Source organism: Leishmania martiniquensis, chromosome 33, assembly GCF_017916325.1.
Source record: "Leishmania martiniquensis isolate LSCM1 chromosome 33, whole genome shotgun sequence".
In the NCBI taxonomy this organism is placed as follows: domain Eukaryota; phylum Euglenozoa; class Kinetoplastea; order Trypanosomatida; family Trypanosomatidae; genus Leishmania; species Leishmania martiniquensis.
This window is the reverse complement of record NC_090168.1, coordinates 1,566,591-1,580,455: the sequence shown is the minus strand read 5'-3', so window position 1 is coordinate 1,580,455 and position 13,865 is coordinate 1,566,591. Positions and strand designations below refer to the sequence as shown.

General features: G+C 58.3%; 5 protein-coding genes across 5 annotated transcripts; all 5 read right to left on the bottom strand.

Moving 5' to 3' along the window:
* Positions 1-2,670: 2,670 nt before the first annotated feature.
* On the bottom strand, positions 2,671-3,675 carry LSCM1_02835 (uncharacterized protein; the record flags this gene model as incomplete). The annotated part of the gene is made up of 1 exon (XM_067320401.1): positions 2,671-3,675. One exon carries the CDS (start codon positions 3,673-3,675, stop codon positions 2,671-2,673), a length of 1,005 nt encoding a protein of 334 aa, XP_067175776.1.
* An 872-nt stretch (positions 3,676-4,547) lies between these two features.
* LSCM1_02834 (uncharacterized protein) lies at positions 4,548-4,859 on the bottom strand (the record flags this gene model as incomplete). Its single annotated transcript, XM_067320400.1, has 1 exon — positions 4,548-4,859. The coding sequence occupies one exon, from the start codon at positions 4,857-4,859 to the stop codon at positions 4,548-4,550; it is 312 nt and encodes a 103-aa protein (XP_067175775.1).
* A 3,717-nt stretch (positions 4,860-8,576) lies between these two features.
* Positions 8,577-10,160, bottom strand: LSCM1_02832 (uncharacterized protein; the record flags this gene model as incomplete). Its single annotated transcript, XM_067320399.1, has 1 exon — positions 8,577-10,160. The coding sequence occupies one exon, from the start codon at positions 10,158-10,160 to the stop codon at positions 8,577-8,579; it is 1,584 nt and encodes a 527-aa protein (XP_067175774.1).
* A 725-nt stretch (positions 10,161-10,885) lies between these two features.
* Positions 10,886-12,337, bottom strand: LSCM1_02831 (uncharacterized protein; the record flags this gene model as incomplete). Its single annotated transcript, XM_067320398.1, has 1 exon — positions 10,886-12,337. The coding sequence occupies one exon, from the start codon at positions 12,335-12,337 to the stop codon at positions 10,886-10,888; it is 1,452 nt and encodes a 483-aa protein (XP_067175773.1).
* A 686-nt stretch (positions 12,338-13,023) lies between these two features.
* Positions 13,024-13,479, bottom strand: LSCM1_02830 (uncharacterized protein; the record flags this gene model as incomplete). Its single annotated transcript, XM_067320397.1, has 1 exon — positions 13,024-13,479. The coding sequence occupies one exon, from the start codon at positions 13,477-13,479 to the stop codon at positions 13,024-13,026; it is 456 nt and encodes a 151-aa protein (XP_067175772.1).
* Positions 13,480-13,865: the final 386 nt, after the last annotated feature.

The following is a 13,865-nucleotide window of genomic DNA, read 5'->3' as shown; positions in this document are numbered from 1 at the left end:
GACAAATGAAATCGATGCCATGCACTGCTATTGTAGGGAGCGTGTGTGTGTCGGGCGCGTTGTTTCCACAGTCATTGCGCAGAGAGTCAAGAGCAGGAATCGAAGTCGCCTCGACAAGAGAAAAATGGGGAGATGAGGCGTAGCGGGTGGAGAAATGTGAGGAGTCAAGAGACAAATCGCAGCCTTTACGCCGAGGAGAGGCGGGCAGGAGGGCCCTCAAGACTGAGGCGTGAGAGTTCGCACTGAGGCTCATAGCCTCTTCCTCCATCGGACTGTCAGATGAACACAAAAGCAGAGCGAGAGAGAGACATGGACGCTCGACTAAGCGTACGCTGGTATGTCGCAGCTCCAATGGACAGGTGCGCACACGGGGAAGCACCGCAGGGGTGGCAGGCACGCTGAACGAGTTACATCTCTCAGATGCCCGTGCTGATGTTAGTCCCTGAGGCACCCTGAGCACGCAGACTATAGACAGAGAGTTCCCTCACCACAGAGGATTATTGCTGGCGGTCTTCGTTGGCAATAGTTGTCGCGCTCGAGATGCGTGAGGAAGCCAGCCGCCACCTTTCTGCAGAGGCGTGGCGCAAACGCGAAGACGCGAATCCGATGATCATCGTCAAACGCACGAACACATTGTGGTCGCCGCTGCAGTGTTAGACGTCTCCTTTCCCCAGCGGCGAAACAAAAGCAAAAGAAATGTAGGGCAAAGAGTAAAAGCAGGAGAAAACATGCCCACGCACACTGCATGAGGTCTACGAGGAGCTTCCGAACAGAGGCATGATGCGCATGCAAACGCCCGAGACGCTGATGCGCAACAATCTGCCGCCCTTTCCTACGTCTACAGCGTAGGCTTCCGCAGTCGTGCAGCGTGAGAAGGCTCTCGCGCTAGCTCACGGGACCGCTGCTGTACGAGTTGCGCCGCCAGAACTACTAAACTGTGGCTGTGTGCGTGTGTGTCTGCGCGCGCGCTGCAGTTCACCAAACGCATGCAGAGGACTGTCCTTGCGCGCGTCAGGAAAAGAGTCCGCCCGTTTCCAGCGTGTTGTGAGGGCTGCCAAAGGCGCTCCCCACTAGCGCGCTCAGATGTCGACGCGCTGTGCTATCGCTCGTCTACTATGACTTGAGGAGCTCCCAGAGGTAGAAAGAGATGAAGCATCCTTAGAAAATGCTGAGCTCGCAATTCCGTCAAGAGGAATACACGAGCAGCACCCGCCCCAAAACTGTGCAAAGACACTTCCTTGTGCGCATCGGCCACGCGTGCCTGTTGGCGGTTGAGAAAGCGAGCCACACCCAGGGACTGCTGACAGCGAAAACAGATGTTATAATGTCAATGGCATGGGCCTCTTCGCCCACGATATGGATGCAGTAGGCCGCCACATTTTCTGGATGTCACAGCCCGACTCTTCAGATTGGCAACCGTGTGTGATGTCAAAGATGGGTCGGTGTTCACGGTTCCGGCGTCGGTCGGTGGTGAATCGAGTGCATGCTGCTGCGCAGTTGCTCCTCCACCGCGGCTCGCTGGCAGTTAGATGACCCCTTCAATCGTACTGCCAGCGAAGATCTCTGTGGCATCGCCGTAAGTGGGAGCACAGGGAGCGTCACTGTCAAACGTTGAGATTCGATACAGAAGTGCTGTATATGTCGTTGTTCTGAATGCCAAGCATGACTGTGTTCGAGATGCACCGGTACCCATGACCTCGCGCACATTTCACATCAAGCGTTTTCCTCTCCAGCGGTGTCGCCAAGCGACCTTGTAGAGATATAGGGTCTGTGGCAGAGCTTCTCAATGAGACGCGGCTGGGATCCATGCCTTGAAGCAGGGATGACAACGAAGCGGCGCCTACGCTGACTAGGTGAAGGGCGAGAAGAGGAAGGGCGCGATGACAGCAGGGCCTATGGGAGCCCGTGAGCATTCCTTCGCCCCCCTCCCCCCCAGGACCGCTCTGCAGCCTTGTGCATGCCAGTAGAGCGTACCAGGGCCAGGGTGAGAGGCCTACGCAGGAGAAAACGTGAGGTGGAAAAGAATCAACGTCGCGAGCAGAAGAACAGTTGGCGTGCGCCAGTGCCCAGCGACGCCACCTCCTTTCTCTCAACGATACACGATGAGCAGAGTGCAGATGCACATTGTCTGCATGAAGAGAGACGAAAAACGGTCAGATGCGCAGGTGTCCACTGCGTAAGGCACGGAGTCACACCGTAGAGGGGAACACGCTGCATCCGGCAGCCACAAAAGAGGAAAGAAAAAAACCGCCCTTTGGTCACATAAACAGACGTCAGCGCTGCGCAGGCTGACTGTTCAGCGCCTGCAGAACAGAACCACTACAACATAATAGGATGCACACGAGCGGACAAGAACGCTGCAGCTGCGCCAGGCAGAGGAAAAGGGAGGGAGGGGGAGGGGGTAGGACGCCACTGAGTTTTAAGGCATTTCAGACTCCCTTCGGTTCTGAGCCACTGTGCCGGTGCGTTACGACGCTAGCTGAAGATCGGCCAGGATGAAAAGTCGACTGGGAGGAGGCGAGGGGGAGGGGAAAAGGAAGTGACTGGGCGGCAGCGAGAGTAGCACCGACACAGCTGCTGCCCACATAGGTGGGCAGCAGCAGGGTGCGCTTAATTGACCCTCTTTCACACCAGCTGAACTCAGCCACCCACACCTTCGTCGAGAACCTCTCACAAGTACCGCCCAATCAGCGTCATGATACCAACGCCTGCCCACAAGGCTCCCAGCATGGATAGCAGAAACCAGCGAGGCGACCGCACGCTGTGAATGCTCGACCGCATATCGGAGTAGAAGTCGCTCACCAGTAGCTGAAACGCAACGTAGAGCAGAATACCGGCGCAGACCGAGTCTAGGATGCCCTGCATCAGGAGGTAGGAGCCGCCCTTGGTGTTGATCACGCCCTCGTACACGCACAGGACGCCAAGGAAGGTGCCAAAGGGAGCCGAGAGAACGAAGACGGCGGCGAACACGTGCTCGGTGCGTGGCCTCAGAGCTGCGTCCACGAGCCGAGAGCCGAGCGCAATACCTTCGAAGAATTGATGGAGCGACAAGGCGCACATCAATGTGAACAGCTCCGCATCGGCACATACGCCAACAGTGAGGCCCACGAACAGGCTGTGCAGCGAAACGCCACACTCCAGCAAGACAGCAGAGAGGATGTGTAAGTCGCCACTCACCTCCGGATCATCGAAGGCAGAGACAGATGAGTGGAAGTATGAACCGCCAGCTTGCGAGTCGGCGAGTAAGTGTTTCCTCTCCCCACTGGTGACCGGAGAAACGAGATGAATACCACAGCTGTCGAAGTACGCACGCAAGCACGCCTCCAGGGAGTGCAGTGCTGCCAGAGAGGCGAGGCAGATGATGTATGCGAGCGGGTTAGAGAGGTTACGGATGGCGCTTGGCATGCACTCGCTCGTCAAAGAATCGTTAGCCGGCTTCAGCATGTGAATAAGCGCCACGCCAAGTATCACGCCCGTTGCAAGGGATTTGCCAATGGCGTACGCAAATTCAGGCACACGAAACGCAGAGGCACGCTTGCCGAGGATTGGAAGCATAGTTCCGAGTAGGGAGCTACTCAGCACAAGAAACAGAGCAGTAGCATGCCACGCTACACTGTACGGCTCATTTGTCGGTGCCTCGCAAGGTGGCGACGGTGTTTTGTCATTGCAGCTCATGACGAATCGCTGTGGGTGCACGCACCTGTGATGTGTGCTACAAATTACAATCACCACCTCATCGTGTGTCAGGTGACGTAACAAAAAAAGGTCATGGCAGGAGAGAAAGGGGCGCTGGACGGGGAAACGCAGGGAAGAGGGCATGATATAGGGTAACGCTTCGAGGAGAAGAGTACCAAAAGATGATGCCGACGCATGCATACCGCTGCCTCAGCGCTCTCCCGCCACAACTCTAGGCGCCAGCATATACGCATCAGACATTGGCGAATAGATGTAGCCGCCATAGAAAACTTTGTGACAGGGCTAAAAAAACGGCACTGAGGAGCTCCATGAAGTGGGGTTTGACCGCTTGTCTGTACCACTGCTGAACGGCGTTATGTGCACCCCTCTCAGGCACCGCCCTTCGGACGTTGGGCCGCCTTGCTATTGCCAACAGCGGGCTAGTGTGCTCTTTGCCTGTTACCTCACGGCTAGCACCGTACTGCGCCGCACACGAACATATATCCATATCTGCACACATTCACGTGTACAGACACGCTGCAGCACGCCCAACACCGGCACCCTCGCTGACGCTCAAGGGCTTTGCTGGCAACAAAGGCCGACGAATAAGCCCATTTCACCGCATAGACCAAACAGATCACAGTGCTAACCGTCTATGCCACGTTCTGCACCAAAGTCGAGCCCAGTCCCTTATACCGGCGGTTGCCGTGCTAAGGGGCATAGCACAGAGCACCAGCGTCACACGTGGATAGGAGCAGCAAAGCCACGGCAGATACTAGGCAGGGAAAGCGAGAGCGACGCGAGTCCCGGGAGCACTCACCGCACGCCTGCTGCCGCCATGTACTACGACTTCTTGTTGCCGAGCTGGTGACTTAAGGCAGCTTTACGATGAAAATGACGGACTCGCCACGCAAAAAGAGATTTTCGATGGTGCGCTGCTTCTGCTCTGAGCCATGGCTTTCCGTGATCTCCTGAACACCCTTCAGCACAAGATTGAAGTGCTTATCAAAGGCGATTACGTGCGCCAGGAGTGCCTTACTGTTGCGGCACTGGATAAAGACACGCTTTTTCTCTTTCATGGCAGTATCTAGGAGACTGAAGGGGCCATCGGCGACAGTTGTGCGCAACAGCTCCTTCGTCTTGGTCTCCGTTCTCGGAACCTTCTGGGGCCGCTCGGAGTCCATCGTTGACGTTGCCTCACGGCTCCTGTTCCTTCGTGCGTACTCCCGAGTAAACGATCGCAGCCTCCTTCCGTCACCAGGATGCAGACGTGCTTGGGTACGCGAGTGCGGCCTGGAAGCAAGCAGACACGAAGCTACGTGGCACGGGTCGTACAAAAGACGCTGAGCGGCGCCAGGCAGAGCAAAGTGCTATGAAGATGGAGAAAGGTCGTGTGGTCACCGCGCACGTGTGTGTGCATAAGTGTGGGGGGAGAGGGGTCAAGCAGAGGTGCGGCATTCAAAGAATCAGAAGTCCAGCAGAAAAGACAAGAGAGAGAGAGGAGAGTCGGTCGGAGGGGCACATGGGCCAGCGGTGCCGCGTGTGTATCTTTGTACACCTGTGGTTGGTTTGCTGAGGGCGGGCCAAAGTCTAGCTTACCAGGAGAAGGAAGCCAGCGGGGATGTGTAGCCGCCGTCCATCACAGGCAAGGGCGATGATGCCGTCGCGTATGCACCGTTCAGCTTTCTATTTGTCCAGGCTTCGCGAAAGCGCTCAATCGCCTTTTTGCGCGTCCAGTTTTCTTCTGAAAGGCAGGGCTGCAGGAATGGCAGAAAGAACAGCAAGCATTGTCGGCAGTGAAGCTCTCCTCCCAAAGGATTTGGATTGGGTGGAGGAGGGAGGGAGGGAGGAAAGAGGCAGCGTGGAGGAGCAATGGGAAGCAGCCCTTGGCGTGCGCGTGCGTGTAGGCGCGTACACATCTGCTCGCTGCTTTGCTGTGGGGAAAGAGATAGAGAAACGCAAAAAGGCGTATTGGAAAAGGTGAAGTACTCCGGAAAAGGAGCAACTCACGCAAACAAACGAGCGCGAAAGGGTTGGCCACGCCATCACCTAGCGGCGAAGGGGATCGGAGGGGGAGGGACGGGCGCGGCAGCTGCTGCACGAAGGCGGTTTCAGGCACAGCTTCAGCGCTGAGATGCCCCTCACTGGAGCATCTCTCTCGTGTTGGGGTCTACGTAGACGTTGCCGGTATTATTAGCATCATATCCCCACCCCACTGCCCCAGTGTTGCTCTCTTCAGCTTCGGCGGGGTACTGGTAGGCCTCGCCGGTCACTGGGTCGACGTAATCGTAGGTGCTCGCTCCAGTCGCGTCAGCGTACTGGTATGTCTCCCCTGTCGCAGGATCTACGTACGGGTACCCAGTCTCGGGTGCCTCCGCGTTTAGCGTTGTATATTGGTACGCATCCCCAGTATTGGGATCGACGTAGGTTTGGTAGCCGTCACCGATTGCGCCGTCTCCGCCATGCTCGGCAGCGGGCACGTCGGGTGCTTGTCCCTGCTCCTGTCCTGCGGCAGTCGCATTGCTGGCGTACTGATACGCCTCTCCCGTTTCCGGGTCTACGTAGGTCTGGAAGATCGCGCCGACGCCCATGGCGTTGGTAGATTGCTGCGGCTCTTGTGATGCCGCCGTTTCCGCGGCGGCAGCCTCTGCCCTACCTGCGCCATTCGCGCCTTCGGCTGCGTATTGGTATGTCTCATAAGTGCCAGCGCCCACGTACATCTGGTTCACTACCGCATCCATGTTCACCGAGGCGTTGGCGTCGTAATAATTACCGTTTGCATCCATGACCCACTTCGGCGTGCCGCTTCTGATACCGGTGGCGATTGGGTCGAAGCCAGGCGGTGGCCCGCTCCCCGCGCCTTGTGCATCGGCTGGGTTTATGTACCCCTGTATGATGCGCATCTCATCATCGACGACGCGGCAGCGCTCCTGCTTCTTGCCCCGGTACCGTCCACGATACCACACGTAGCGGAAAAAGATGCCGCCGAGTGGGAGAAAGGCGATGAGAATCAAGGCCCAGTAAGCGAAGCTAGTGTGACATTGAAGCGTCACACGGGTAGTGGGGGAGGAGGTACGGTCGTTCTCGTTAGTGGAGAAGAGTACCGCATAGAAGCCCTTGTATTCCAGCTTCACTGCCTCCGCCATCACGCCCGCCGAGGGGTCGCCCACCTTCGGACCTATTACCTGCGGTGAGCCGACAAAAGCAGCGCGAGCGTCAGCGACGTAGGCCAGCACCGCCTCCAACGCTTTCGATAAGCCAGTTATCGTTAGAAGAGTGTAAGGCGACTCCAACGACGGCGGGTGAACGACGATGCTGTCGTTGCACATCTTCGTTGGATGGGCGCCGCATAGGTACGCGGAGAAGTACGCCTTCACGTCAGAGGACGGCTTGAGAATGTAAACCATTGTCACCGGAACCTCTGCGGGTGCGCAAGCGGGAAGGTATGAATACGTCTTCGAGCTGCGGCACGGCACGGTATAGGCGCTTGCAGCAAGGGTGAGGCTGGCAAGAGAGGTACGCAGAGCTCTGGCGCAGGCCGCCGTCAGGGTTGTCAACAGTTGCAAAGAAGCGGCGCTCTCTTCGTTGACCCATGTGGAAAGTAGGTGGTATACGGCGCTCCCTGACGAGGTTCTGGAGGTGGTCAAGCTCAGCTGTAGGCCGATTTGGGTCGCGGACACACGCATGAGAAATGCGTGGCATTGGCTGGCCCATTCGAGCAGACTTTCGCACACTGTCTCGTTGACTGTAGGCAGGATAGCGCTTAGCGCTGCCGTGGTCATTGGCCAATTGGACCCCTGGCCGGCCCCGTCGAGGGTAGCGTTAAATGTGTGTGACGTGAGCGCGCCCGTCATAGTGGCGCTCGCGACAGCCAAGTTGCTCATGTAGCCACTGGGCCCAAGTAGAAGACAAAGGGCTATCACCGACAGTGGCGCCACGCACCCCTGTATGACTGTCAGGCGGCGATTAGCGAGCCGCATGGAGGCGAAGAAGAGGCTCGGTTCTATCACTGCGACGGGTGGGAAAGAGCGCGTGCGAATGGAAAGGCGGCGCCGCCCCACTGCTGCGAAGAAACACAGAGACGACTGTAGGATAGGCAGAAGGCGGACACGTGGAGAGGGGGACAGAGAGAGGAGAGGGAGGGGCGCTGATGTGGGGACCCACAGCAGCGTACGTTTCTTGGACCCAAGACGGATGCGAAGGGGGCGCGCATACCCTCCTCCGCCGACTCTACTCAGCTCACCTGTCCTGCAAAGATCTGATGTGGGTGGATGAGGTGAGCGAGAGAGGCATAAAGAGAGCCGGCAGGGGTCGGTTGGGGGCGGGGGAGGACAGGAAGAGTGCACGCTGAACCAATGCAGAGCGCAGCACAGGAAGGGATTCTTTCAGTGCACATCACGAAAAAGTTATCGCCCCCCCCAGATATAGATATGCAGGTACAGTTCAAAAACTGGTGTTCAGTGTGACTTCGAGCAGCAACGCAGAGATACAGAGATGAGAACAAGGCGCGTACTCTGATGCAGACACACATACAAGCCGTGTGAGCAGGCACGATGCTACGACACGTGCGCACGACGGCAAAGACAAACGTGCCAAGACCCGCCGTTCATGCGTACCGAAGGTAAACAGAAAGAAAGAGTAGCGGCGGCTATCATACATCATTTCCTATTCCCTTACAACCACACTGGCCCTACGCCCCGCTACGCAGACGCTTTGAGGAGGTGTGGTGGAGAGGACGGGAGGAGGAGAGTCGACGACCCGGGCAGGCGGGTGCAGCAACCGTAAAGCAGATATGCACCGATTTCTTCGGGAGTTGTGCGCCAGAGAGAGAGAGCGAGCGATACGGCAGAAGTGATGCAGACGACGCGCCAGCCACCGTCCTGCCATTCTCCACAGCAACCTTACTGTAGGCTTGGAACCCTTTCATATGGAAGCGTCGGAAGCGAGGCAACCTGCCGCCGTGTCAGCTGCTCCGAAACGAAGGCGGCATAGGCGCCCTGCGTCGCCGTCATACCAATGGCGACGACATTAACGTCAGCGTTCAGTGAGGGAGGTGCATTCGCTTGTGGGCTCCCCCGCTGCGGCTCTTCGAGGCTCGCAGGTGGCTTCGCATGCTCCTTCTTCGCCAAGCCGAGAGGGACACCGTGCACACTGCTGCCGTGCGAAGAGCCCACGACTCGGTAAAGCTGCTGAGTATTTGAAGAGAGACGTGGGTAAGAGACGGCCGCATCGTGCCGAGACGACGGCGTCGACGCTGTGACAGAGAGACCGTTTCTAACTGTCGGCAGAAGTTCGCCCAGTAGCACCCCTTGTGCTCGCGCAGCAGACGGCGCTTGCCTATTCGTTGGTGAGATCTCCTTGCGACTCGGTAATGTTGCGGCGGGTGTCGGATGCGGTTGGGCAACAATGAGAGAGCGCAGCAGTGCACGAAACTCGGCGCGCTCTGCATCGGCGAAGGCGCACCGCTCTTTCAGCTCTGCGCACCGTGCCACCAGGCGTGTCTCCAAATCTGTCAGTGCCGCGTTGTCAGCCTTCGCCGGCAACAGAAGCGTGTCAGCCTTTGCTCGCATCAGCGACATGAATTCGTCTCGCTTAACCACCTGCTCCTCTATGTCTTTGAGCCGCTTGTTCAAGGAGCGGACAGTCTCTTGAAGCTCTGTGTTGCTACCGGCAGAATGCCTGCCTATCGAGTTAGAGGGACCCCGCCCGCCTTTCTGCAGTCGGTCCTCGAGGTGGGCGACCGCGTCGTGAAAGTCCTTCGACTGCTGATCCACGACGGATGTCAGGCGCTCCGTGAGGTCGCGGAGCAGAATCTGCCGAAACGACAACAAAAGGGGAGATCGGGAAAGAACGACTTCGGTCGAGTTCGCTTCAGCTGTGGACTCTGTGGAAGGACTAGGGAGCAGCGGCGCACAATCTTCGTCCATTTCGACCGAGCCGTCGCCGACTGCCAGACCCAGCATACGAAGGGACCAGAAAATGCATCGCAGCTGCTCTGATTGCTGTATTGATTGCTGTTGCAGCTGCTTCAGCTGTAGCTTCATGGCGTCGTTGCTCGCTGTGTGCGTGGATAGGGCGGCTGTTGCAGACCCGAGCGACGTGCGGAGGGCCTCGTTCTCGGCCAAGAGACGGCGCGCCACAGCGGCCATTCCCAGCAGCTTCTCAGTTGAACCACCCTCGTCGACGGCAACGCCATCAAGCAGCCCCTGCGCAGGTATCTCGGCTGCGTCATCCCCCTTCTCAGCGAAATGCACCGCCAGTGCGCCCGTCATGCCCCAGCTGTGATACGAGAGAAGAAACCGCTGAATGGCATCCACGTCGGCGGCGACGGATCGCACGTCGGCCGCGCATACCCCGACTTTATCCTGAAGGCTTTTCTGAGCCATTTCCCATCGTTCTGTCAGCGCGTTGAGCCGGCTCTCCAGCCCCGACGTATCCAGACGGATAAGCACCTTCCCATCGTCGGCGCTGCCGCGGCTGTGCATCCTGCCCCTACAGAAGGAACAAAAGAGAGAGAAAGAGAAGCGGCCCGTGAATGGATTTTTTTTGAAGGGGAGCGGTGCAAAGGGACGGAGGCCTGCGCGTCATGTGCGCAAAAGGGAAATGGGTGACGAGAGAGGGGAGAAGAGGGGAGAGAGAGAGATGAGAATAGCCTGCGAGGTGCTGTAGCAAACACTCGCGGCCCCGTCAAGTGTGTGCACCCGTGCTATCGTCACCACAGAACGAACTGGTGAGGCGGGTCACGCAAAAAGCAGCAGCCCGGCGACCCGCCACCTGTACTCGTTCGCTCATGACGAGGACTATCAACGGCACAGGCGGTGGCGGTGATGGTAAGCGTAAGGGCTGCAGCCGGCGAAGAGAATGGCCAGGGTCTGTGACTGTAGCCGCGCCGTCCGGCTCATGCATGCCTTTATTGTCCTTTCTTTTTGCCACGAGGCACAGTTTGGCTTCTTCGGGAGGCGCATTACGTTATCTGCGAAAATAGAGCTGCTCAAGGGAGAGTGGACGAGGGGGATCGAGAGGGAGGAGGTTGAAGGACCGCCATGTCGGGCAGAGCCCAAGTCTGTGAAGACAATGAAGAGCCGCCATAGGCCGGCTCGATGGGAGAGAGCTCGCCGATGGTGCGGGCGAGGAGGGAGAAGAGGGGGCATCACTACCTCTTCTTTCCACCGTCTGAGGCAGCGTCCCATTTGGCCGTCGCCCGCGCCGCCTACAGCGCGTGTGCGTAATGCCGTTCCTTTTCCGCCTTGTAAGCTATCATCTGCTCCCGAACAATTTGCACCACATCCTCAGAGCGTGGCAGCAGAATCCGGCGCAGCGCCCGCATGGAGGAGATGCTGGTGGGGCTCCCCGCATATGAGTACTGCAGCACCTCCTCGGGGCGCAAGCGACGCGGGGCGTGAAAGATGCCACCAATGCGATTCCGCACATGTGCCCAGACGCCGTTTGGGGCGGAGCCTCCACTGAGCGCAGCCAGACGGCGCATCTCATGTAGCTCGTCGGCTTTGCGCCGCTGCTTGTTGTGGCGCTCTTCGAACGTAGTGTCCATCGGGTGTGAGGCGTCTGGGTTCTTGACATCGAGAGCCGAAAGCGTGGCGGCTCGCTGCGCCGTCGTCGGTGTACAGCCGCTGTTCACCCGTAAAGCCTCCCACGCCAGATCAGCTAGTCCACCTACACGGGAGCTCGCCTGCTGCGCCGCCCCCGCGTCCTCAGCCTCCAGCTTCCCTGCATCCGTGAGTCTGTCGCGCTCACGCGCAATCGCCTGCAGAACGGGTTGGAAGTCAGGCCTGTGACGGCTAAGCTCTTCCGCAGCGTCTGCGAAGTCGGCCTTGCGCTTGACATCAAGCGTGGCTATTTCTGTCTCTATGGCCTCAACAAAATCGTCGAAGTGGGAAGAGAAGAGGCGCAGCTCGTAGAACTGCTGGAGGCATTCCATGAGAACCCACACCGTGAGCAGCTTCAGCAACACTGTGGCGTAATAGTAAAGGTTGTCCGCTTTTTCCCACCTGTTGTAGGCGATGATGACATTCTTGAGCTTTGTTACGTTGCGCTCGAATTCCTCGCGCGTGTTACCAAACAGCACAGCATCCTTCTGGAAGTCGAGGTCCACGAGAAGAAAGTGCTCGCTGGCGCTCATGATGGTGCCCTCAAAGCTCTTCATGTACTCCTTCCGCTTCTGTATCACCTGCGCCGGCGTGAGTGCCTCGTCGATAGGTAGGCCGTTTTCGTCGAACTTTGGCACAATCGCGGTAGACCCGGTGTGGGGTTGCAGAGGCTTCCACGGCCGCAGGAACCCAAGCCGCTTATCCTCTCTCACGCCAAAGCCGGCACCGAGGCCGCTTTTGCTTGGCGCACCGTGCGGCGTGACCAGTGAAGTGAAATCGGTCGTCAAGAGCCGGTACTCGTCAAAGTCTGTCCTGTCGCGCTCCTTGGGCGGAAGGTTGGCCACCGCCACGCCGCCGCTGATGCGCTCAGGGGCCCCGAACAATTGACTCATGAGTAGTCTGTCATCGGTGCCATCGCGACGGGCGAACCCCTTTTCGGCTGCCTCCTCTTTCTTCTTCTCCCACTTTGCCTTCTCTTCGCTCACTAAGCTCGAGATGTGGAGGGAGGACAGCAGCGCCGTCTTTCGAACTGTATGCACCGCCCACGAGCGCCGCATTGGTCGACGGCGCGCAGGGCGCCGAGGTGACGAGGGGCCCGAGAAGATGTAAGCGGCAACACCCGTCTTGAGCACTCCCTGTACAGTGGTCGGTGAGCACGCACAGCTGCATGTGCACGATTAGGTGAGAGTCGGTGCATATGTGATCGCGAAACGAGGGCGCCCCGCGGAAAGCGGTTTACCGAGAAGGGAGGGAGAGAGGGAAAGGAGTGATGGGGCGAGAGCGAATATTTCAGACGGTGGGCTACAGGCTCACACCCATACACATACACACACGTGTATGCGTTTCTCATCTGCGTGGAGTCCTCTCCATGTAGGCATCAGCCACAGTGCAGGCAAATCCGATTCAGACGTCAAATGTGACCACCGAGATAACACGCGGCAGAGAGGGCGCGTATACCGGTCACCGCCCACGCGCGCCTTTGCAAAGCCCGCACGGCACCGCGTCAAACGCCCTCATCCCCTTCTGCTACCACCCGAGACGCCGAAGAAGAGGGTGGGAATATGAGGGGTTGGGAGCGCATGCGAATGCACTCTTTGGCCTTTTTTTCATCAAAAATCAAATGAGAGGCAAAAAAGGAAAGGGGAGTCAAAAAAGGGAAGCGGCACGACAGAGAGGGGCGATACGCCGCGTCGACGGATGGGGGCGAGCGGCGTGTGTCCCCCCCGCCCTTGCACTTCGATGCTTACGCGACCATGGCGGAAGCCGTGCTGGACTCGTACTTCCAGGTGGGCGGCAGCTGCTTGACGCGCTTGTAGTAGCGCGCCAGGCGGTGGATGCGGGACTCGACCAGGATGAGGCGGTACTTTGTGTCGCGGTCCGTCGTGTGGCGCTCGAGGTGCTTGCGCATCTGGGTGGCGCGCTTCACGAGGAAGTAGAGATCCTCAGGGATCTCCGGAGCAAGGCCGTTGTGCTTGAGGATGCGCAGGATTTTGCGGCCGGTCACGTTCTTCACCTGGGCAATGCCCATGGAATCACGCAGCTCCATGCCGATCTGGCTGGGCATCATACCCTTGCGGGAGCTTTTGCACACCATCTTCACCACGTTGCGGCTCGCGATCTTGAGCCACGCCGGGGGAGTGCGGCGGTAAGGGAGGGAGGACGAGGCCTTGCCCCGGCCGTTGCCGTGCATGCGCACCATAATGCTCTCTAATGCTCGTGTTAAGCTGAAGGGCAGCGTGTGTGGAGCGGCGAGTCGATTCCGTTCGTCTCGCCAGTGAGACAGAGAGGAAACAGAAGACAGAGATGCAGGTAGGGAAGAGAGGGAAGTGCGTGTATGCGCGAAGAGCAGCAAACGTGCGGCTGAAGAGAAGCAGCTCTGTAACACAAGCGCACACGGCAAGGTGCGGTGCACATTGCAACCGACACGTACACCCGTGTACCCGCTCGTAGCAGGCCGTCCCACAAAGCGATGCAGATGCAGAAACAGCTGAGCCTCAATGCTGTAATACCATTTATTTTTCGTGTGCTATTCGCATCTCCGTTATCGCGCAAGAGAGAGAGAGAGGGCTGGTGGGGAGCGGAGTG